Source organism: Gobius niger, assembly GCF_951799975.1.
Source record: "Gobius niger genome assembly, contig: SCAFFOLD_70, whole genome shotgun sequence".
Classification (NCBI taxonomy): domain Eukaryota; kingdom Metazoa; phylum Chordata; class Actinopteri; order Gobiiformes; family Gobiidae; genus Gobius; species Gobius niger.
Genome location: NW_027639235.1, coordinates 1,898 through 25,717, shown reverse-complemented (window position 1 = coordinate 25,717; position 23,820 = coordinate 1,898). Strand labels below are relative to the sequence as shown.

Sequence of the window (23,820 nt, the reverse complement as noted above, 5' to 3'; positions counted from 1 at the left end):
CACCCTAACCCTTTACAGCACCCTAACCCTTTACAACAGCACCCTAACCCTTTACAAGAGCACCCTAACCCTTTACAAGAGCACCCTAACCCTTTACAACAGCACCCTAACCCTTTACAACAGCACCCTAACCCTTTACAACAGCACCCTAGCCCTTTACAGCACCCTAACCCTTTACAACAGCACCCTAACCCTTTACAACAGCACCCTAACCCTTTACAGCACCCTAACCCTTTACAACAGCACCCTAACCCTTTACAACAGCACCCTAACCCTTTACAAGAGCACCCTAACCCTTTACAACAGCACCCTAACCCTTTACAACAGCACCCTAACCCTTTACAAGAGCACCCTAACCCTTTACAACAGCACCCTAACCCTTTACAAGAGCACCCTAAGAACTGACTAAACATGAATGTCCAGAATAACAGCGCCCCCTGGTGCTACAGTTCAACAGGTTTAAAAACATCGGTCAAGCTTTATATTCCTATACATTTATACGATTGAAACCTTTTCTATAATAATACATTTTTAGCTATAGGCGACTTGAGAGACGAAAAAAAAAAGACTTATTTTGCTTAAAACATCAGCTATCGATGAATAAGGCCCAAGTAAAGTAAAGTAAAGTAAAGTAAAGTGTCTCTTTCATTTGCCCAAATAAATATAAGGCTCAGTATTTTTCAAGCACAAAGTGAAGATTTGACGATCAGGGTAAAAAGTTTTTAATTTCTTAACAGACAAAATGAATTAAAACAAAATGAAGTTCCTTAAACAGACGAGTCGGTGAAGTTCACCATGAGCTGAAGTCTCCAAAGGTGCTTCTGACTTTGGGCTTTTTCCCTGAGGACGCGCTGGTGGACGGTCCACTGTCGTCTTCGGCCGGACGTTTCCTAAAGAGACACAGGGAAGTTCCAGTTATAGTTTTATATATATATATATATATATATATATTAGGGTGGTCCTTATCTCAATGAAAAAAATAAAAATGTTTTTTTTGTTGCTCCCACCATCCTATCAGGTACTACCCCATTAGAAACCAATTCCTACCAATTATTTTGCAGATCAGAGTGTATTTAGGGTATGCTCAAGCCGGTTGAAGTTAGTAGAAAGAGAGAAATGCAAGAAGACTGTGTTGTGGCGTCGTACGCGCTCAGTAGAAACAGCTGTCAAGGAATGCATTGAGGTTTTCTATCCGGAAAGACGAAGATGCGCCACGCGACATGCTCTGTATGAACAGCCCTTAAAATGAATGTCAAGTCTATGTGTGATAATTTAAATTTTACTTAATTATTATCCCTGCATATGTTGTTCATGGGATGCACCGATGACACTTTTTCTAAAACTGATATGAGTATGAGTACTTTGATATAAGTACTTGTCAATACCCATATGAGTACAAGGCATTTTCTTTTCTTCATACTTTTTGAAGTGAAAAGACGGTTTATAGTGCTTCTGGGAGGAGTACCATCACGTGGTATAACGTTCATGAAGCCAGGTGCCATACACCGTGCTCTTTCATGGCACGGCTGATTTACACACTAAAAATGTTTATCTTCAGATATGCTGGCTTCAAACTGACCAACAGAGAAAGACAAGAACTTGGCAACTTCTGTGTGTTGGGAGTATCAGCATACGTCAAGTCATGGTTCCTATCCCATGGTTCCCCGCAGGTGACTTGCGTCTGTTGAAGCTCCTCATCAAAATCGGCTCATCATTGTCATTGGGTGCCTTCAAGAAACTTTGGTCACCTCTGGTACCTAAGCGAAGAGTTGGTGGCCCTTGCCTTTTTTGATCCAGAATTTGATGCAGCTGAGAAAAGGGCTATGATTAAGCAACTAAGTCACAGTGCACAAAAGGACCCTGCAAAACGAATTGCAATCAACCAGTCCACAATAGGCCATAAAAGGCTTGAGGGATTTTGGTACCAGCAACACATGCAATTTCTTTGAGATTCTTTACTCCCCAACTCTTTGCTGGCAACAAGTCCAGATTTGGGAATCAAACGCAGACTATCTGAAGAAGTGGTCCGCGAACTTCGCGTTGTCAACGATACTGCCGAATGAGGAGTCGCACTGAAGCAGGAGTACGATGCCTTGATTAACAAGGATGAGAAACAGACACAGTTTGTCCTACAGGTCGTCACAAAACACCACACACTGTATCTCGATTCAATGAAGGCAACAGTGATCAAGGGTCTTGCTTCCACGTATTCAAACGACACATAGAGCGGTGGAGCTATGAACATCTCGCAAGCAAACTATCACTGACATGACATTGCCAATCCTTGAGAACACTGCCTATAGCTCTTTAACTCATCGACTGCCAGTCATTTTCAAATCAGAGAGCTCCCCACTGCAAGGGGTTTGTCAGGATTTTGACTGTTTTTTAAAGACCCACAGAAAATTTAGGTCTGGGTCGATTTATTTATGGTTTATTTGGTAGGGACAGTGCAAGTTAATGAACAAGCCACACCGGATTGTAGCCTTAGGCTAATTTTCATCTGTCGTCCATGCGCACTCTCAAACACACTCTCATACATCCTGGCCTATTGTACATGTTTTTAGTGGTAGGGGAAACCGGAGTACCCGGAGGAAACCAACGCAGACACGGGGAGAACATGCAAACTCCACACAGAAAGGCCCCGTCCTTGGTGGGAATCGAACCCGGACCTTCTAGCTGTGAAGCACAAGCACTAACCGCTGTGCTACTGTTTTGTGTCAACATAAAACCCACCAAAAGAAAGATTAGACTCTCTTCTTTCATCTAAAAAAAGATTTTGTTTGTACCTCTTTCCATTCTTTAGTAATCGTCCGTAGAAAATAGGTGAAATCGCCCAAAATGCTGTTTTCTGACCAAAAAGCTGAGAAAACGAAAGAGCAATGCTGCCACCTAGTGACTCAATAAAATAACTTGTAGTTCTTTTATTGAGTCACTAGGTGGCAGAATTAGGCAGCACAACTAAGATTTTAACTCCAGACATGCTCAAGGCTTTCCTGCAGCTGTTCCCATTGAAAAACCTAATTGACGTCTATAGACGGCATTGGTTAATTACTGATGACTTTAACAAGCACTTTAATTGTCATTCTTGTGTTTAACAGCAATATATATTTAAACATGAAAACATGAAAATGTTTGTAATTTCGCCTATTATTGAAACTTGAGTCGCTTTGAGCATACCCTAAATATTGACCAATCATGGAGATATTTGGTACCAACTAGTTTCTACTAAGGGAGAATCTATTGGGAGGGTGGGAGGATGAAATTTTGAAAGTCAGAATTTAAGGACCACCCTAATATATATACACACTACACTATATATAGTATAAGACTCTAAATAGAACTCAATGATCACAGGGCAAAGTGCAGAGAAAACATTTGAAACTGGACTATAAGAGCACGAACAAAACACCAAACCTTCACGTATAGAGAAAAATGGTAAGGGTTAGTAAAATAGATCGACGCCATGTTTGGAACTGCCCATATATGGTCACGCTCGAAGCAGCCAACGAGTGAGGTTTTTTGCTTCTACTGCGTCTTATCACACACCAATAAAGTCAAGTCATGTGGATGTTTCCACAGCAGGTTGTTCAGTAGAAGCAAAAGAAACGGCAGCTGCAGTTAGCATATGAAGCATGAAGCTAACGTTAGCTTCCTGGTTAGCATTGTCTGTTAAAGTATTTATGGCCTGTTGAACCACTTTGCACCTGTCCGTGTCTCTGTCTTCATTTAGTATAAAAATACAATGTTAATTAATGGTTGTTTTCCCTCTGGCTGCTTCAAACATGTCCATATATGGAATATTCAAAGTGGCCATCTGTATCAATGTGTAATGTTTCAGTTAGATTTTTATAAATACGACCAAACCGCTCGTGAGGCTGTGGTTGATCTTTATGAATGAGGCTGATGGTCTGATGTGTTTGTGATGGACTCACGTTGCTGATGTGTTTGTGATGGACTCACGTTGCTGATGGTCTGATGTGTTTGTGATGGACTCACGTTGCAGATGGGTTGATGTATTTGTGATGGACTCACGTTGCAGATGGGTTGATGTGTTTGTGATGGACTCACGTTGCAGATGGTCTGATGTGTTTGTGATGGACTCACGTTGCTGATGGTCTGATGTGTTTGTGATGGACTCACGTTGCTGATGGTCTGATGTGTTTGTGATGGACTCACGTTGCTGATGTGTTTGTGATGGACTCACGTTGCTGATGGTCTGATGTGTTTGTGATGGACTCACGTTGCTGATGTGTTTGTGATGGACTCACGTTGCAGATGGTCTGATGTGTTTGTGATGGACTCACGTTGCAGATGTGTTTGTGATGGACTCACGTTGCTGATGGTTTGATGTATTTGTGATGGACTCACGTTGCTGATGGTCTGATGTGTTTGTGATGGACTCACGTTGCAGATGGTCTGATGTGTTTGTGATGGACTCACGTTGCTGATGGTTTGATGTGTTTGTGATGGACTCACGTTGCAGATGGTCTGATGTGTTTGTGATGGACTCACGTTGCAGATGGTCTGATGTGTTTGTGATGGACTCACGTTGCAGATGGTCTGATGTGTTTGTGATGGACTCACGTTGCAGATGTGTTTGTGATGGACTCACGTTGCTGATGGTTTGATGTATTTGTGATGGACTCACGTTGCAGATGGTCTGATGTGTTTGTGATGGACTCACGTTGCTGATGGTTTGATGTGTTTGTGATGGACTCACGTTGCAGATGTGTTTGTGATGGACTCACGTTGCTGATGGTTTGATGTGTTTGTGATGGACTCATGTTGCAGATGGTTTGATGTGTTTGTGATGGACTCACGTTGCTGATGGTCTGATGTGTTTGTGATGGACTCACGTTGCTGATGTGTTTGTGATGGACTCACGTTGCTGATGGTTTGATGTGTTTGTGATGGACTCACGTTGCTGATGGTTTGATGTGTTTGTGATGGACTCACGTTGCAGATGGTCAGATGTGTTTGTGATGGACTCACGTTGCTGATGTGTTTGTGATGGACTCACGTTGCAGATGGTCTGATGTGTTTGTGATGGACTCACGTTGCAGATGTGTTTGTGATGGACTCACGTTGCAGATGTGTTTGTGATGGACTCACGTTGCTGATGGTCAGATGTGTTTGTGATGGACTCACGTTGCTGATGGTCAGATGTGTTTGTGATGGACTCACGTTGCAGATGTGTTTGTGATGGACTCACGTTGCAGATGGTTGATGTGTTTGTGATGGACTCACGTTGCAGATGTGTTTGTGATGGACTCACGTTGCAGATGGTTTGATGTGTTTGTGATGGACTCACGTTGCTGATGGTTTGATGTGTTTGTGATGGACTCACGTTGCTGATGGTTTGATGTGTTTGTGATGGACTCACGTTGCAGATGGTCAGATGTGTTTGTGATGGACTCACGTTGCTGATGGGTTGATGTATTTGCCCACGCCTTGTTTGAAGGTCTTGGGTTTGCTGTCCTCTTTGGCTTTGGCTGAATGACTGGCCTGCTTCTCCTCCTCCAGCCGTCGCAGCTCTTTCTCCCGCCCTGCAGCGATCTGTAAACAGCCACAGCGTCCACATGAAGTGCCTAAGCACCATCAAAGCTTCAGCCTCACCTGAGCGTCAGCCTCTTCATACGGGTCCACAAACACGGAGGCTGTCACGATCTTTATCTCCTCCTGTTACAGATGCAGTCATGAGGAACTGTACAAACTTAACACCACGTAAAGTGTCCAGACCTTTGGTTTGTCTGATTTAGGGTCACTCTCCACATTCTCCATCGCTGTGAGCGCCTCGAACCCGCCCACGACCCTGCACACACATCCCACTGCAATGTAACCAACACCCATGTAGACAGAGGATCGTTTCCTTCTGCAGCTGAATGAAACAATCTCGGGCACTCCAACATTTACTCTTCATTTTAAATTTACAAAATGCATCATTTGACATGAAATAATCTAGTTTTATACAAAGTCTGGTCTTACAGATGAAACTTACTCTGACAACTGTTGCCCAAAGGTTCATTTGTGTTAAAATGTACAAAATAATGGAAAAATGGATACATTCATAAACAGCACTTAAACATATAGTGATTATAAATATAGTGATTATACAGACAGGTCTTACCTCCCGAACACCGTGTGCTTCCTGTCCAGATACGCGCACGAGCGGAAGGTGATGAAGCTGAGGACAAACCACCACAGGATCATTACAATGTAATATCGCTAAGAATCACAGGATTAGCAGCAATAAAAAACATTTTAAAAAGGTTAAATACTGGAGTTATTGTACACATTAAAACACGGAGCTGTTCCACGGCTTTTTCCCCACATGTTTTTAAATATAAAATGACTTACAACTGAGATTTGTTGGTGTCTGGGCCAGAGTTGGCCATACTGAGAATGCCGCGGCCAGTGTGCGACAAGTTGACCTGGAATTCATCTTTAAAGGGTTTTCCCCAGCAGGATTCTCCTCCTGAAAAACACAAGAGGAGAAGCTTCACAGTACACATTTAACACATTATAAAGGTAGTACCAATAAACACATATCGTCTTATATCTAACCCCTTAACCCCCACATGACCTGAGCGCATTTACTCAAGTTTGAAATTACCTGAATCTAAACGCAAAAGTGACCAAAACACTGCAAAAACACCAAGAATGATTAAAAAAAAGGTTACGATAAGTTTTGTAGGTCTTAGCTTTCAAATGAGGCATTACATTGGCCAAAAGGCCCTCAGCTCGGGACGTTTATAGATTTGAGTGAAGCACAGTTTTCCTGAACACAATTGTTAAGTTAAAATACCTAAACTATTCATTTATTCCTTTTCTCACTGGTTTATAACTAGTTCTTCCCACATAGGGAGGGGACGATGATGACATTTGGGGTCACGATAATCTTGGCCAAAATAATTGTGATTAACAATATTTGCCTTTGGTTTGTTTGTTTGTTTGTTTGTTTGTTTGTTTGTTTGTTTGTTTGTTTGTTTGTTTACTTTATTGTCCCCGTAGGGAAATTTGTCCTCTGCTTTCAACCCATCCTTCGCTGCTGTGGGGCGACCCGTCAGGAGCAGTGGCCCCCACGCCCGGGGACCCGGCTCCATGATGTGGAGGCTGATGGTCAGAATCACCTGGCTGGAGGAGTCACCTATTGCACATGTTTTAGTGGTAGGGGAAACCGGAGTACCCGGAGGAAACCTACGCAGACACGGGGAGAACATGCAAACTCCACACAGAAAGGCCCGTCCTGGTGGGAATCGAACCCGGGACCTTCTAGCTGTGAAACGGAGGCACTAACCGCTGCGCTACCGTGCTGGTTTGAACAAAACTCACAGAAATTGTAGAAATGATGGGATTGGACGATTATTAAATATTCAACGTCATATTGAGAGGGACATAAAGTAAGTATTTAAAGGAACACTGTGCAACATTTTGGAGCTCGACACAGTGGGTAATGAGGAGCTAACCTACTAACCCTAACCCTAACCCTAACCTTAATACTGCCGACTTCAGGCTCCATGGAGACGTAACCACTCCCGGTAAAGTTACCGGCACTGGTTCTGATGGATTTAGCGATTATCTTCGAGCACGATAATCCAAAAATATAACGATCGATTAATTACCACATTTTTTATCGCGATTAACAATATTATTGTTACTCCTACAATATTATTGTTAATCGCCTCATCCCTTCTCCACTCCCAATTATTCCAACATTTCCACTGTTTTCTTCCCCTTGTGTTTCAGTTTTTTAACTTAACAATTGTGTTTCTTTTCCTCCTCAGTCCCGCCCCATTTTTGACCAACAGTATCAAAAGCTGCATCTAAAGATTTCATTTTTTTGGTATTTGCTTTCGATACTTTCCTTTCATACCAGTCGTACCTAGAACATTTTTTGATCCCACCCTGGTATCATCTAACTGTGCCCTGCTCTCGGCTCACGTTTCATTTCCCACTGATCCTCACAGGCCAAACAGAGGAGGAGGAAACGCTCACCTGTGCCAGTGCCTGTGGGGTCACCGCCTTGGATCTGCAAACAGACACAGCAGAACCTTCAGACCTTCACGCCTCCTGATAGTTTCTGCCTGTTTAATGATGCATCAAATCCATGAGGTTTTTGTTTTGGAATCTGGCTCAAATATGAATCCGAATAGAAGCTAAACAAAGTCACCTAGTGCGATACGTAAGGAAAGAACGTACCATGAAGTTGCGGATGGACCTGTGGAACACTGTGCCGTCATAATAACCCTTTTTGCAAAGCTTAATGAAGTTTTCTCCAGCGATGGGAATCTAAGGAAATGAAAGACACAAATGAGACACCTGAGCTTATCGTCCATATATGGTCATGTTCACAGCAGCCAGAGGAAAAACAAAGTAGAGAAATAACAACAATTCTCCCATTTCTCCTCCATTACTTTAACAAACGCTATATTTTTCTACAAAATAAAGACCGAGACATGGAGCAAAGTGGTTCAACAGAACATAAATACAGACAATGCAACCCAGGAAGCTAACATTAGCTTCATACTATCACGCCATAACGTTAGCAGCAAGCGCGGTTTTGCTGCTTCCACTGAAAGATTTGTTGTGAAAAATAACAATAAGAACCCGATTTTGGCTTGCCTTTTTCCCCATATTTTTCATTAAAGAAAGCCAGAATATTGTACTTTACACTCTGTACCTTTGGGCCAGTGATGACTGTTATTGGTGTGTCTCTTTATAGTCCAACTTAAAAGGGCTAAAAAGTGAAGAACTATGATTCCTGGGAGAGGTTTTCTGCCCCCTCGGCTAAGCCCTGATGTGACATCACAAATTATACATACACACTTAGTAGTTTATAGTTAATAGATAAAGTTTAAGGGGACTATACAGAGTTTAAAAATGTTAAAACTAAGTACTTTCCTCCCCTACATGTTCCGACTATGTCCTAATGAGTAGAATGAGCCCAGAGCTGTTCACCACAACTGGTGCTGTGGGCCCACCTGAGCTGCTGTGGACCCACCTGAGCTTCTGTGGGCCCACCTGAGCTGCTGTGGACCCACCTGAGCTTCTGTGGGCCCACCTGAGCTGCTGTGGACCCACCTGAGCTGCTGTGGACCCACCTGAGCTGCTGTGAGCCCACCTGAGCTGCTGTGGGCCCACCTGAGCTGCTGTGGGCCCACCTGAGCTGCTGTGGACCCACCTTAGCTGCTGTGGGCCCACCTGAGCTGCTGTGGACCCACCCGAGCTGCTGTGGACCCACCTGAGCTGCTGTGGGCCCACCTGAGCTGCTGTGGGCCCACCTGAGCTGCTGTGGACCCACCTGAGCTGCTGTGGGCCCACCTGAGCTGCTGTGGACCCACCTGAGCTGCTGTGGGCCGACCTGAGCTGCTGTGGACCGACCTGAGCTGCTGTGGGTCCACCTGAGCTGCACGTTTCAGAAGGAAACCTGGCTGCCTTCAGAGTTCTCGGTGCCTCTTCAGTTTAGGTCTATTTCTATTTTTTCTATTTCTAACACTGGAGGAAATGGAGGAACTGGAGAAGAGCTGCTCCAAAGGCAAAGTGCACCCAGTACTAACACATACTGCGTTAGTTTATCCAAACAAAACAACTGGTGGATAACATCTAACCCCTTATAGAAGAGCACACGCTGTCACATAAAGGGTAAGGGTTAATGTGCAGCCAGCAGGGGGCGCACCTTGTCACAGTGCAGCTCCAGATTCAGGTCTCCTTTGTTGGTGTGCAGACGTACGTAGCCCTTCTTCTTCACATACTGGTAACGCACAGTGTCGTCTGCAATGGCATCTGAAACACAAAGTACAAAGAGATACTTTGGTTTATAGTTTAAGTTCAGCCGTCTGTCTCGTCTCTAGTCTACTTTGATGAACAATCTCCCACTCCTTTGACCACATTATGCTGCTCAGAAGAGGTTTCAGTTTCAGTAATTCATTTGCTCTTTGCTTTTTAAGCCCAACATGGAACCATTGAGTCCATAAATCAACATCAGACACCCAGAAGAACTAATGCCATAATCACACATGTGTGATCCCCTTCATGTGGACGTGAGGAGCGACTCACCGGCTTCGTGCATCGTGGTCGGTGTCATGGCTGTGGAGGTAAACGAGGCCGACACTCTGCCTGTGGAATAGTGAGCCTGAAACAGACCAGGAGAGTCTGAGTGTTAGCACTAGAGCTGAAACAACGGTTTTCCTTCACTCACTACATTGAACTCGTCTGTTTTCTTCACTCACTGCATTGAACTTGTCTGTTTTCTTCACTCACTGCATTGAACTCGTCTGTTTTCTTCACTCACTACATTGAACTCGTCTGTTTTCTTCACTCACTGCATTGAACTTGTCTGTTTTCTTCACTCACTGCATTGAACTCGTCTGTTTTCTTCACTCACTGCATTGAACTTGTCTGTTTTCTTCACTCACTGCATTGAACTCGTCTGTTTTCTTCACTCACTACATTGAACTCGTCTGTTTTCTTCACTCACTACATTGAACTCGTCTGTTTTCTTCACTCACTGCATTGAACTTGTCTGTTTTCTTCACTCACTGCATTGAACTCGTCTGTTTTCTTCACTCACTACATTGAACTCGTCTGTTTTCTTCACTCACTACATTGAACTCGTCTGTTTTCTTCACTCACTGCATTGAACTTGTCTGTTTTCTTCACTCACTGCATTGAACTTGTCTGTTTTCTTCACTCACTGCATTGAACTCGTCTGTTTTCTTCACTCACTACATTGAACTCGTCTGTTTTCTTCACTCACTACATTGAACTCGTCTGTTTTCTTCACTCACTACATTGAACTCGTCTGTTTTCTTCACTCACTACATTGAACTCGTCTGTTTTCTTCACTCACTACATTGAACTTGTCTGTTTTCTTCACTCACTGCATTGAACTTGTCTGTTTTCTTCACTCACTACATTGAACTTGTCTGTTTTCTTCACTCTCTACATTGAACTCGTCTGTTTTCTTCACTCACTACATTGAACTCGTCTGTTTTCTTCACTCACTGCATTGAACTCGTCTGTTTTCTTCACTCACTACATTGAACTCGTCTGTTTTCTTCACTCACTACATTGAACTTGTCTGTTTTCTTCACTCACTACATTGAACTCGTCTGTTTTCTTCACTCACTACATTGAACTTGTCTGTTTTCTTCACTCACTACATTGAACTCGTCTGTTTTCTTCACTCACTACATTGAACTCGTCTGTTTTCTTCACTCACTGCATTGAACTCGTCTGTTTTCTTCACTCACTACATTGAACTTGTCTGTTTTCTTCACTCACTACATTGAACTCGTCTGTTTTCTTCACTCACTACATTGAACTCGTCTGTTTTCTTCACTCATTACATTGAACTCGTCTGTTTTCTTCACTCACTACATTGAATTTGTCTGTTTTCTTCACTCACTACATTGAACTCGTCTGTTTTCTTCACTCACTACATTGAACTCGTCTGTTTTCTTCACTCATTACATTGAACTCGTCTGTTTTCTTCACTCACTACATTGAATTTGTCTGTTTTCTTCACTCATTACATTGAACTCGTCTGTTTTCTTCACTCACTACATTGAATTTGTCTGTTTTCTTCACTCATTACATTGAACTCGTCTGTTTTCTTCACTCATTACATTGAACTCGTCTGTTTTCTTCACTCACTACATTGAACTCGTCTGTTTTCTTCACTCACTACATTGAACTCGTCTGTTTTCTTCACTCACTACATTGAACTCGTCTGTTTTCTTCACTCACTACATTGAACTTGTCTGTTTTCTTCACTCACTACATTGAACTTGTCTGTTTTCTTCACTCACTACATTGAACTCGTCTGTTTTCTTCACTCACTACATTGAACTCGTCTGTTTTCTTCACTCACTACATTGAACTTGTCTGTTTTCTTCACTCACTACATTGAACTCGTCTGTTTTCTTCACTCACTGCGTTGAACTCGTCTGTTTTCTTCACTCACTACATTGAACTTGTCTGTTTTCTTCACTCACTACATTGAACTCGTCTGTTTTCTTCACTCACTACATTGAACTCGTCTGTTTTCTTCACTCACTACATTGAACTCATCTGTTTTCTTCACTCACTACATTGAACTCGTCTGTTTTCTTCACTCACTACATTGAACTTGTCTGTTTTCTTCACTCACTACATTGAACTTGTCTGTTTTCTTCACTCACTACATTGAACTCGTCTGTTTTCTTCACTCACTACATTGAACTCGTCTGTTTTCTTCACTCACTGCGTTGAACTTGTCTGTTTTCTTCACTCACTACATTGAACTTGTCTGTTTTCTTCACTCACTACATTGAACTCGTCTGTTTTCTTCACTCACTACATTGAACTCGTCTGTTTTCTTCACTCACTACAATGAACTCGTCTGTTTTCTTCTCTCACTACATTGAACTCATCTGTTTTCTTCACTCACTACATTGAACTCGTCTGTTTTCTTCACTCACTACATTGAACTTGTCTGTTTTCTTCACTCACTACATTGAACTCGTCTGTTTTCTTCACTCACTACATTGAACTCGTCTGTTTTCTTCACTCACTACATTGAACTTGTCTGTTTTCTTCACTCACTACATTGAACTCATCTGTTTTCTTCACTCACTACATTGAACTCGTCTGTTTTCTTCACTCACTACATTGAACTCGTCTGTTTTCTTCACTCACTACATTAAACTCGTCTGTTTTCTTCACTCACTACATTGAACTCGTCTGTTTTCTTCACTCACTGCATTGAACTCGTCTGTTTTCTTCACTCACTACATTGAACTCGTCTGTTTTCTTCACTCACTACATTGAACTTGTCTGTTTTCTTCACTCATTACATTGAACTTGTTTGTTTTCTTCACTCACTACATTGAACTTGTTTGTTTTCTTCACTCACTACATTGAACTCGTCTGTTTTCTTTACTCACTACATTGAACTCGTCTGTTTTCTTCACTCACTACATTGAACTTGTCTGTTTTCTTCACTCACTACATTGAACTCGTCTGTTTTCTTCACTCACTACATTGAACTCGTCTGTTTTCTTCACTCACTGCGTTGAACTTGTCTGTTTTCTTCACTCACTACATTGAACTCATCTGTTTTCTTCACTCACTACATTGAACTTGTCTGTTTTCTTCACTCACTACATTGAACTCATCTGTTTTCTTCACTCACTACATTGAACTCGTCTGTTTTCTTCACTCACTGCGTTGAACTCGTCTGTTTTCTTCACTCACTACATTGAACTCGTCTGTTTTCTTCACTCACTACATTGAACTCGTCTGTTTTCTTCACTCACTACATTGAACTCATCTGTTTTCTTCACTCACTACATTGAACTCGTCTGTTTTCTTCACTCACTGCATTGAACTCGTCTGTTTTCTTCACTCACTACATTGAACTCGTCTGTTTTCTTCACTCACTACATTGAACTCGTCTGTTTTCTTCACTCACTGCATTGAACTCGTCTGTTTTCTTCACTCACTACATTGAACTCGTCTGTTTTCTTCACTCACTACATTGAACTCGTCTGTTTTCTTCACTCACTGCATTGAACTCGTCTGTTTTCTTCACTCACTGCATTGAACTCGTCTGTTTTCTTCACTCACTACATTGAACTCATCTGTTTTCTTCACTCACTACATTGAACTCGTCTGTTTTCTTCACTCACTACATTGAACTCGTCTGTTTTCTTCACTCACTACATTGAACTCGTCTGTTTTCTTCACTCACTACATTGAACTCGTCTGTTTTCTTCACTCACTACATTGAACTCGTCTGTTTTCTTCACTCACTACATTGAACTCGTCTGTTTTCTTCACTCACTACATTGAACTCGTCTGTTTTCTTCACTCACTACATTGAACTTGTCTGTTTTCTTCACTCACTACATTGAACTCGTCTGTTTTCTTCACTCACTACATTGAACTCGTCTGTTTTCTTCACTCACTACATTGAACTCGTCTGTTTTCTTCACTCACTGCATTGAACTCGTCTGTTTTCTTCACTCACTGCATTGAACTCGTCTGTTTTCTTCACTCATTACATTGAACTCGTCTGTTTTCTTCACTCACTACATTGAACTCGTCTGTTTTCTTCACTCACTACATTGAACTCGTCTGTTTTCTTCACTCACTACATTGAACTTGTCTGTTTTCTTCACTCACTACATTGAACTTGTCTGTTTTCTTCACTCACTACATTGAACTTGTCTGTTTTCTTCACTCACTACATTGAACTCGTCTGTTTTCTTCACTCACTACATTGAACTCGTCTGTTTTCTTCACTCACTACATTGAACTTGTCTGTTTTCTTCACTCACTACATTGAACTCGTCTGTTTTCTTCACTCACTGCGTTGAACTCGTCTGTTTTCTTCACTCACTACATTGAACTTGTCTGTTTTCTTCACTCACTACATTGAACTCATCTGTTTTCTTCACTCACTACATTGAACTCGTCTGTTTTCTTCACTCACTACATTGAACTTGTCTGTTTTCTTCACTCACTACATTGAACTCGTCTGTTTTCTTCACTCACTACATTGAACTCGTCTGTTTTCTTCACTCACTACATTGAACTTGTCTGTTTTCTTCACTCACTACATTGAACTCGTCTGTTTTCTTCACTCACTACATTGAACTTAAGTTTTCTTCACTCATTACATTGAACTCGTCTGTTTTCTTCACTCACTACATTGAACTTGTCTGTTTTCTTCACTCACTACATTGAACTCGTCTGTTTTCTTCACTCACTGCGTTGAACTTGTCTGTTTTCTTGGCCGCCGGTTCCTTCATGGTCGACGCCAACAGCTCGTCTCCTTTATATTCTTTGTAGAGCTCGGCCAGAGTCTCCCTGGTCTCCAGGTTAGTGCTGTTCAGGTGATACGCCGGGTCCAGTTTCGCCTTTTCCTCCTCTACAAACAAACACGGATTAGATTTGTGCAGAAACACGGCTTCTGTGTGAGACGAGCTGAGGTTCACCTGGATCCAACACCTTCAGGTTGTTTTTCACATGGAAGAAGCTCGAAACATTAAACTTGTCCAGATTAGTGGGATCCTGCGGTGATAAAAAGAAGAAGAGAGAGTGTTATGAACATGCCTGTAGCATGACGAGTGTAAAGAACATGCCTGTAGCGTGACGAGTGTAAAGAACATGCCTGTAGCATGACGAGTGTAAAGAACATGCCTGTAGCGTGACGAGTGTAAAGTACATGCCTGTAGCATGACGAGTGTAAAGAACATGCCTGTAGCGTGACGAGTGTAAAGTACATAGCTGTAGCGTGACGAGTGTTATGAACATGCCTGTAGCATGACGAGTGTAAAGAACATGCCTGTAGCATGACGAGTGTAAAGTACATGCCTGTAGCATGACGAGTGTAAAGAACATGCCTGTAGCATGACGAGTGTAAAGAACATGCCTGTAGCATGACGAGTGTAAAGTACATGCCTGTAGCATGACGAGTGTAAAGAACATGCCTGTAGCGTGACGAGTGTTATGAACATGCCTGTAGCATGACGAGTGTAAAGAACATGCCTGTAGCGTGACGAGTGTTATGAACATGCCTGTAGCGTGATGAGTGTAAAGAACATGCCTGTAGCGTGACGAGTGTAAAGAACATGCCTGTAGCGTGACGAGTGTAAAGAACATGCCTGTAGCGTGACGAGTGTTATGAACATGCCTGTAGCATGACGAGTGTAAAGAACATGCCTGTAGCGTGACGAGTGTTATGAACATGCCTGTAGTGTGACGAGTGTAAAGTACATGCCTGTAGCGTGACAAGTGTAAAGAACATGCCTGTAGCGTGATGAGTGTAAAGTACATGCCTGTAGCGTGATGAGTGTAAAGTACATGCCTGTAGCGTGACGAGTGTAAAGTACATGCCTGTAGCGTGACGAGTGTAAAGAACATGCCTGTAGCGTGATGAGTGTAAAGAACATGCCTGTAGTGTGACGAGTGTAAAGTACATGCCTGTAGCGTGATGAGTGTAAAGAACATGCCTGTAGTGTGACGAGTGTAAAGTACATGCCTGTAGCGTGACAAGTGTAAAGAACATGCCTGTAGCGTGATGAGTGTAAAGTACATGCCTGTAGTGTGATGAGTGTAAAGTACATGCCTGTAGCGTGACGAGTGTAAAGAACATGCCTGTAGCGTGACGAGTGTAAAGTACATGCCTGTAGCGTGATGAGTGTAAAGTACATGCCTGTAGCGTGATGAGTGTAAAGTACATGCCTGTAGCGTGATGAGTGTAAAGAACATGCCTGTAGTGTGACGAGTGTAAAGTACATGCCTGTAGCGTGACAAGTGTAAAGAACATGCCTGTAGCGTGATGAGTGTAAAGTACATGCCTGTAGCGTGACGAGTGTTATGAACATGCCTGTAGCGTGATGAGGGTAAAGTACATGCCTGTAGCGTGATGAGTGTAAAGTACATGCCTGTAGCGTGACGAGTGTAAAGAACATGCCTGTAGTGTGACGAGTGTAAAGTACATGCCTGTAGTGTGATGAGTGTAAAGTACATGCCTGTAGCGTGACGAGTGTAAAGAACATGCCTGTAGTGTGACGAGTGTAAAGTACATGCCTGTAGCGTGACAAGTGTAAAGAACATGCCTGTAGTGTGATGAGTGTAAAGTACATGCCTGTAGCATGACGAGTGTAAAGAACATGCCTGTAGTGTGACGAGTGTAAAGTACATGCCTGTAGCGTGACAAGTGTAAAGAACATGCCTGTAGTGTGATGAGTGTAAAGTACATGCCTGTAGCATGACGAGTGTAAAGAACATGCCTGTAGTGTGACGAGTGTTATGAACATGCCTGTAGCGTGACGAGTGTAAAGTACATGCCTGTAGCGTGACGAGTGTAAAGAACATGCCTGTAGCGTGACGAGTGTTATGAACATGCCTGTAGCGTGACGAGTGTAAAGTACATGCCTGTAGCGTGACGAGTGTTATGAACATGCCTGTAGCGTGATGAGTGTAAAGTACATGCCTGTAGCGTGACGAGTGTTATGAACATGCCTGTAGCGTGATGAGTGTAAAGTACATGCCTGTAGCGTGACGAGTGTAAAGTACATGCCTGTAGCGTGACGAGTGTAAAGTACATGCCTGTAGCGTGACGAGTGTAAAGTACATGCCTGTAGCGTGACGAGTGTAAAGTACATGCCTGTAGCGTGACGAGTGTAAAGTACATGCCTGTAGCGTGACGAGTGTAAAGTACATGCCTGTAGCGTGACGAGTGTAAAGTACATGCCTGTAGCGTGACGAGTGTAAAGTACATGCCTGTAGCGTGACGAGTGTAAAGTACATGCCTGTAGCGTGACGAGTGTAAAGTACATGCCTGTAGCGTGATGAGGTCTCTCCTGGTGAAAGGTTCGTCCGTCAGCAGGTCTTTGAAACTCTTGGTTTTGATGTTGAGCTGCTCCACAGCCTGGAAAGTTCAAATAAACACAGGTTTTACAGAAGGATCCAGAACCAGTTTGGCTTTGACGCTCGTAGAGGCTCCGGCGTGAACAGTCGATAAATATCACGCCGCGGTGACTTCAGCTCAGAGCTAACCTGTATGTGCAGCGCTAGAACGCTAACCTGTATGTGCAGCGCTAGAACGCTAACCTGTATGTGCAGCGCTAGAACGCTAACCTGTATGTGCAGCGCTAGAACGCTAACCTGTATGTGCAGCGCTAGAACGCTAACCTGTATGTGCAGCGCTAGAACGCTAACCTGTATGTGCAGCGCTAGAACGCTAACCTGTATGTGCAGCGCTAGAACGCTAACCTGTATGTGCAGCGCTAGAACGCTAACCTGTATGTGCAGCGCTAGAACGCTAACCTGTATGTGCAGCGCTAGAACGCTAACCTGTATGTGCAGCGCTAGAACGCTAACCGGCTGCTAGCAACGCCGTTTACTGTTCCACCGAAACACAGTCATGACATTAAAATGAGGCGTGATTACACTGGTCATCTGGTCTAAACGGAGCTGGACCCGTGAAGTCGACTCGTTCATGCCCCGTCGTGCACGTTCATGCCCCGTCGTGCACGTTCATGCCCCGTCGTGCACGTTCATGCCCCGTCGTGCACGTTCATGCCCCGTCGTGCACGTTCATGCCCCGTCGTGCACGTTCATGCCCCGTCGTGCACGTTCATGCCCCGTCGTGCTCGTTCATCGCTCTCCGAGACTCCACAGATGGTTTCACAAAGGAAAAGGAAATACCTCGTTGGAGTACACGTTTCCTGTGACCTTGTTGGTGACGATGTGGGAGTTATTTGTGAAGACGTTGTACATGACAGGGCAGTGGTATTTTCCTGCAAACAGAAACACGTTTAGTTCATGAACACGGCTTTAACACGCATGGATCCACATACTAACCGTCACTGTTCTTGGCGAAGTTGAGCTTGATCAGGGCATTGGCTTCAAGCTTCTGCACAAAACCAGATCAGAAAAGTTGCATTATGTAAGTGCAGGGTGAAAGTGGGTCAGAACGGCCATCAAAACAATGATTTATTATTTTTCATTCGCTGAGCTCGACACAAGTCCACTTTACCGACTAGAGGAACAATGGTACGAAAAGAGCAGCAGTTCTAACAGTGTGAAGAGGAAGGAGCTGGAGGTTTAACACGTCTCAATATTTCGCTCTTTTGGACACGTTTTATTCAACAACAAACTGACTTTTTTGCAGTTTGAGATTAATTTTGGACACTTTTATGAAGCGAAAAGAAACAAAGTGATCACACAGCATTATTTCCTCCATCGTCCAGTTGTAAAAGCAACAAAAAGGTCATGAACCCGGGGTCGTGTCCACTGCTCACCTCTCCTGTGATGGGATTGGTCCCGTATCTTTTAATCCATGGCATGATGCTCCTGAAAGACAATAAACAATGAAACGGCCTCTTCTGAGACTAAAGGATTCATCTGCTGTAAAGTTGTGTTTGTGTGTGTTTGTGAGCACATGCGTGTGTTTGACCGGGCATTTGCACTCACAGCAGGTCAAACACGTGTCCTTCTTTGGTGCAGACCGGATACTCGAACGGCTGAAGAGACAAACTGGAAACAAGCATGAAAATCACCACATTCTTTATAATCGCACCTTTCACAGACACACAAACCACATGTATGTTTCTTTATAATCACACCTTTCACACACACACAAATCACACATTTATGTTTCTTTATAATCACACCTTTCACACACACACAAACCACATTTATGTTTCTTTATAATCACACCTTTCACACACACACAAACCACATTTATGTTTCTTTATAATCACACCTTTCACACACACACAAACCACATTTATGTTTCTTTATAATCACACCTTTCACACACACACAAACCACATTTATGTTTCTTTATAATCACACCTTTCACACACACACAAACCACATTTATGTTTCTTTATAATCACACCTTTCACAGACACACAAACCACATTTATGTTTCTTTATAATCACACCTTTCACAGACACACAAACCACACATTTATGTTTCTTTATAATCACACCTTTCACAGACACACAAACCACATTTATGTTTCTTTATAATCACACCTTTCACAGACACACAAACCACATTTATGTTTCTTTATAATCACACCTTTCACAGACACACAAACCACATTTATGTTTCTTTATAATCACACCTTTCACAGACACACAAACCACACATTTATGTTTCTTTATAATCACACCTTTCACAGACACACAAACCACATTTATGTTTCTTTATAATCACACCTTTCACAGACACACAAACCACACATTTATGTTTCTTTATAATCACACCTTTCACAGACACACAAACCACATTTATGTTTCTTTATAATCACACCTTTCACAGACACACAAACCACACATTTATGTTTCTTTATAATCACACCTTTCACACACACACAAACCACATTTATGTTTCTTTATAATCACACCTTTCACAGACACACAAACCACACATTTATGTTTCTTTATAATCACACCTTTCACACACACACAAACCACATTTATGTTTCTTTATAATCACACCTTTCACACACACACAAATCACATTTATGTTTCTTTATAATCGCACCTTTCACACACACACAAACCACACATTTATGTTTCTTTATAATCACACCTTTCACACACACACAAACCACATTTATGTTTCTTTATAATCACACCTTTCACACACACACAAATCACATTTATGTTTCTTTATAATCGCACCTTTCACACACACACAAACCACATTTATGTTTCTTTATAATCACACCTTTCACAAACACACAAAGTGCTTGGTTCACGCCTTTACCTGCAGTGATCGAAGGAGAGCCGTCGGAAGTTGGCCTGAGGAATGACTACAAAGCAGAAGAGAAACCAGGTCAAGTATTTCAGCTCCGTAAGTGACACAGATGATTGTTTGTGTTTCTGTCCTCTCTGATTAAAGGGATTGTTTGTGTTTACAGTCAGGGGTTAAAGCGTTTTCTGTCCTCCTGATTAAAGGGATTGTTTGTGTTTACAGTCAGGGGTTAAAGCGTTTTCTGTCCTCTCTGATTAAAGGGATTGTTTGTGTTTACAGTCAGGGGTTAAAGCGTTTTCTGTCCTCTCTGATTAAAGGGATTGTTTGTGTTTACAGTCAGGGGTGAAAGCGTTTTCTGTCCTCTCTGATTAAAGGGATTGTTTGTGTTTACAATCAGGGGTTAAAGCGTTTTCTGTCCTCCTGATTAAAGGGATTGTTTGTGTTTACAGTCAGGGGTTAAAGCGTTTTCTGTCCTCTCTGATTAAAGGGATTGTTTGTGTTTACAGTCAGGGGTTAAAGCGTTTTCTGTCCTCCTGATTAAAGGGATTGTTTGTGTTTACAGTCAGGGGTTAAAGCGTTTTCTGTCCTCTCTGATTAAAGGGATTGTTTGTGTTTACAGTCAGGGGTGAAAGCGTTTTCTGTCCTCTCTGATTAAAGGGATTGTTTGTGTTTACAATCAGGGGTTAAAGCGTTTTCTGTCCTCCTGATTAAAGGGATTGTTTGTGTTTACAGTCAGGGGTTAAAGTGTTTTCTGTCCTCTCTGATTAAAGGGATTGTTTGTGTTTACAGTCGAGGTTAAAGCGTTTTCTGTCCTCTCTGATTAAAGGGATTGTTTGTGTTTACAGTCAGGGGTTAAAGCGTTTTCTGTCCTCCTGATTAAAGGGATTGTTTGTGTTTACAGTCAGGGGTTAAAGCGTTTTCTGTCCTCTCTGATTAAAGGGATTGTTTGTGTTTACAGTCAGGGGTTAAAGCGTTTTCTGTCCTCTCTGATTAAAGGGATTGTTTGTGTTTACAGTCAGGGGTTAAAGCGTTTTCTGTCCTCTCTGATTAAAGGGATTGTTTGTGTTTACAGTCAGGGGTTAAAGCGTTTTCTGTCCTCTCTGATTAAAGGGATTGTTTGTGTTTACAGTCAGGGGTTAAAGCGTTTTCTGTCCTCATGATTAAAGGGATTGTTTGTGTTTACAGTCAGGGGTTAAAGCGTTTTCTGTCCTCTCTGATTAAAGGGATTGTTTGTGTTTACAGTCAGGGGTTAAAGCGTTTTCTGTCCTCCTGATTAAAGGGATTGTTTGTGTTTACAGTCAGGAGTTAAAGCGTTTTCTGTCCTCCTGATTAAAGGGATTGTTTGTGTTTACAGTCAGGGGTTAAAGCGTTTTCTGTCCTCATGATTAAAGGGATTGTTTGTGTTTACAGTCAGGGGTTAAAGCGTTTTCTGTCCTCTCTGATTAAAGGGATTGTTTGTGTTTACAGTCGGGGTTAAAGCGTTTTCTGTCCTCTCTGATTAAAGGGATTGTTTGTGTTTACAGTCAGGGGTTAAAGCGTTTTCTGTCCTCTCTGATTAAAGGGATTGTTTGTGTTTACAGTCAGGGGTTAAAGTGTTTTCTGTCCTCCTGATTAAAGGGATTGTTTGTGTTTACAGTCAGGGGTTAAAGCGTTTTCTGTCCTCCTGATTAAAGGGATTGTTTGTGTTTACAGTCAGGGGTTAAAGTGTTTTCTGTCCTCTCTGATTAAAGGGATTGTTTGTGTTTACAGTCAGGGGTTAAAGCGTTTTCTGTCCTCCTGATTAAAGGGATTGTTTGTGTTTACAGTCAGGGGTTAAAGCGTTTTCTGTCCTCCTGATTAAAGGGATTGTTTGTGTTTACAGTCAGGGGTTAAAGCGTTTTCTGTCCTCCTGATTAAAGGGATTGTTTGTGTTTACAGTCAGGGGTTAAAGCGTTTTCTGTCCTCCTGATTAAAGGGATTGTTTGTGTTTACAGTCAGGGGTTAAAGCGTTTTCTGTCCTCCTGATTAAAGGGATTGTTTGTGTTTACAGTCAGGGGTTAAAGCGTTTTCTGTCCTCCTGATTAAAGGGATTGTTTGTGTTTACAGTCAGGGGTTAAAGCGTTTTCTGTCCTCCTGATTAAAGGGATTGTTTGTGTTTACAGTCAGGGGTTAAAGCGTTTTCTGTCCTCCTGATTAAAGGGATTGTTTGTGTTTACAGTCAGGGGTTAAAGCGTTTTCTGTCCTCCTGATTAAAGGGATTGTTTGTGTTTACAGTCAGGGGTTAAAGCGTTTTCTGTCCTCCTGATTAAAGGGATTGTTTGTGTTTACAGTCAGGGGTTAAAGCGTTTTCTGTCCTCTCTGATTAAAGGGATTGTTTGTGTTTACAGTCAGGGGTTAAAGCGTTTTCTGTCCTCTCTGATTAAAGGGATTGTTTGTGTTTACAGTCAGGGGTTAAAGCGTTTTCTGTCCTCTCTGATTAAAGGGATTGTTTGTGTTTACAGTCAGGGGTTAAAGCGTTTTCTGTCCTCCTGATTAAAGGGATTGTTTGTGTTTACAGTCAGGGGTTAAAGCGTTTTCTGTCCTCCTGATTAAAAGGATTGTTTGTGTTTACAGTCAGGGGTTAAAGCGTTTTCTGTCCTCATGATTAAAGGGATTGTTTGTGTTTACAGTCAGGGGTTAAAGCGTTTTCTGTCCTCTCTGATTAAAGGGATTGTTTGTGTTTACAGTCAGGGGTTAAAGCGTTTTCTGTCCTCTGATTAAAGGGATTGTTTGTGTTTACAGTCAGGGGTTAAAGCGTTTTCTGTCCTCCTGATTAAAGGGATTGTTTGTGTTTACAGTCAGGGGTTAAAGCGTTTTCTGTCCTCTCTGATTAAAGGGATTGTTTGTGTTTACAGTCAGGGGTTAAAGCGTTTTCTGTCCTCTGATTAAAGGGATTGTTTGTGTTTACAGTCAGGGGTTAAAGCGTTTTCTGTCCTCCTGATTAAAGGGATTGTTTGTGTTTACAGTCAGGGGTTAAAGCGTTTTCTGTCCTCTCTGATTAAAGGGATTGTTTGTGTTTACAGTCAGGGGTTAAAGCGTTTTCTGTCCTCATGATTAAAGGGATTGTTTGTGTTTACAGTCAGGGGTTAAAGCGTTTTCTGTCCTCTCTGATTAAAGGGATTGTTTGTGTTTACAGTCAGGGGTTAAAGCGTTTTCTGTCCTCCTGATTAAAGGGATTGTTTGTGTTTACAGTCAGGGGTTAAAGCGTTTTCTGTCCTCCTGATTAAAGGGATTGTTTGTGTTTACAGTCAGGGGTTAAAGCGTTTTCTGTCCTCCTGATTAAAGGGATTGTTTGTGTTTACAGTCAGGGGTTAAAGCGTTTTCTGTCCTCCTGATTAAAGGGATTGTTTGTGTTTACAGTCAGGGGTTAAAGCGTTTTCTGTCCTCATGATTAAAGGGATTGTTTGTGTTTACAGTCAGGGGTTAAAGCGTTTTCTGTCCTCATGATTAAAGGGATTGTTTGTGTTTACAGTCAGGGGTTAAAGCGTTTTCTGTCCTCCTGATTAAAGGGATTGTTTGTGTTTACAGTCAGGGGT

General features: G+C 42.3%; 1 protein-coding gene across 1 annotated transcript; it reads right to left on the bottom strand.

Annotated features, from left to right (window-relative positions):
• Positions 1 to 776: 776 nt before the first annotated feature.
• ppil2 (peptidylprolyl isomerase (cyclophilin)-like 2) lies at positions 777 to 20,403 on the bottom strand (the record flags this gene model as incomplete). The annotated part of the gene is made up of 18 exons (XM_079583171.1): positions 777 to 890; positions 5,420 to 5,556; positions 5,617 to 5,679; positions 5,740 to 5,812; positions 6,128 to 6,184; positions 6,358 to 6,475; positions 7,996 to 8,029; positions 8,200 to 8,289; positions 9,677 to 9,783; positions 10,057 to 10,132; positions 14,754 to 14,914; positions 14,982 to 15,057; positions 17,333 to 17,422; positions 18,202 to 18,293; positions 18,358 to 18,409; positions 18,798 to 18,849; positions 18,970 to 19,032; positions 20,279 to 20,403. Coding segments are annotated over 18 exons (1,566 nt in total), but the record flags the coding sequence as incomplete, so codon positions are not given.
• Between the last annotated feature and the right edge of the window lie 3,417 nt (positions 20,404 to 23,820).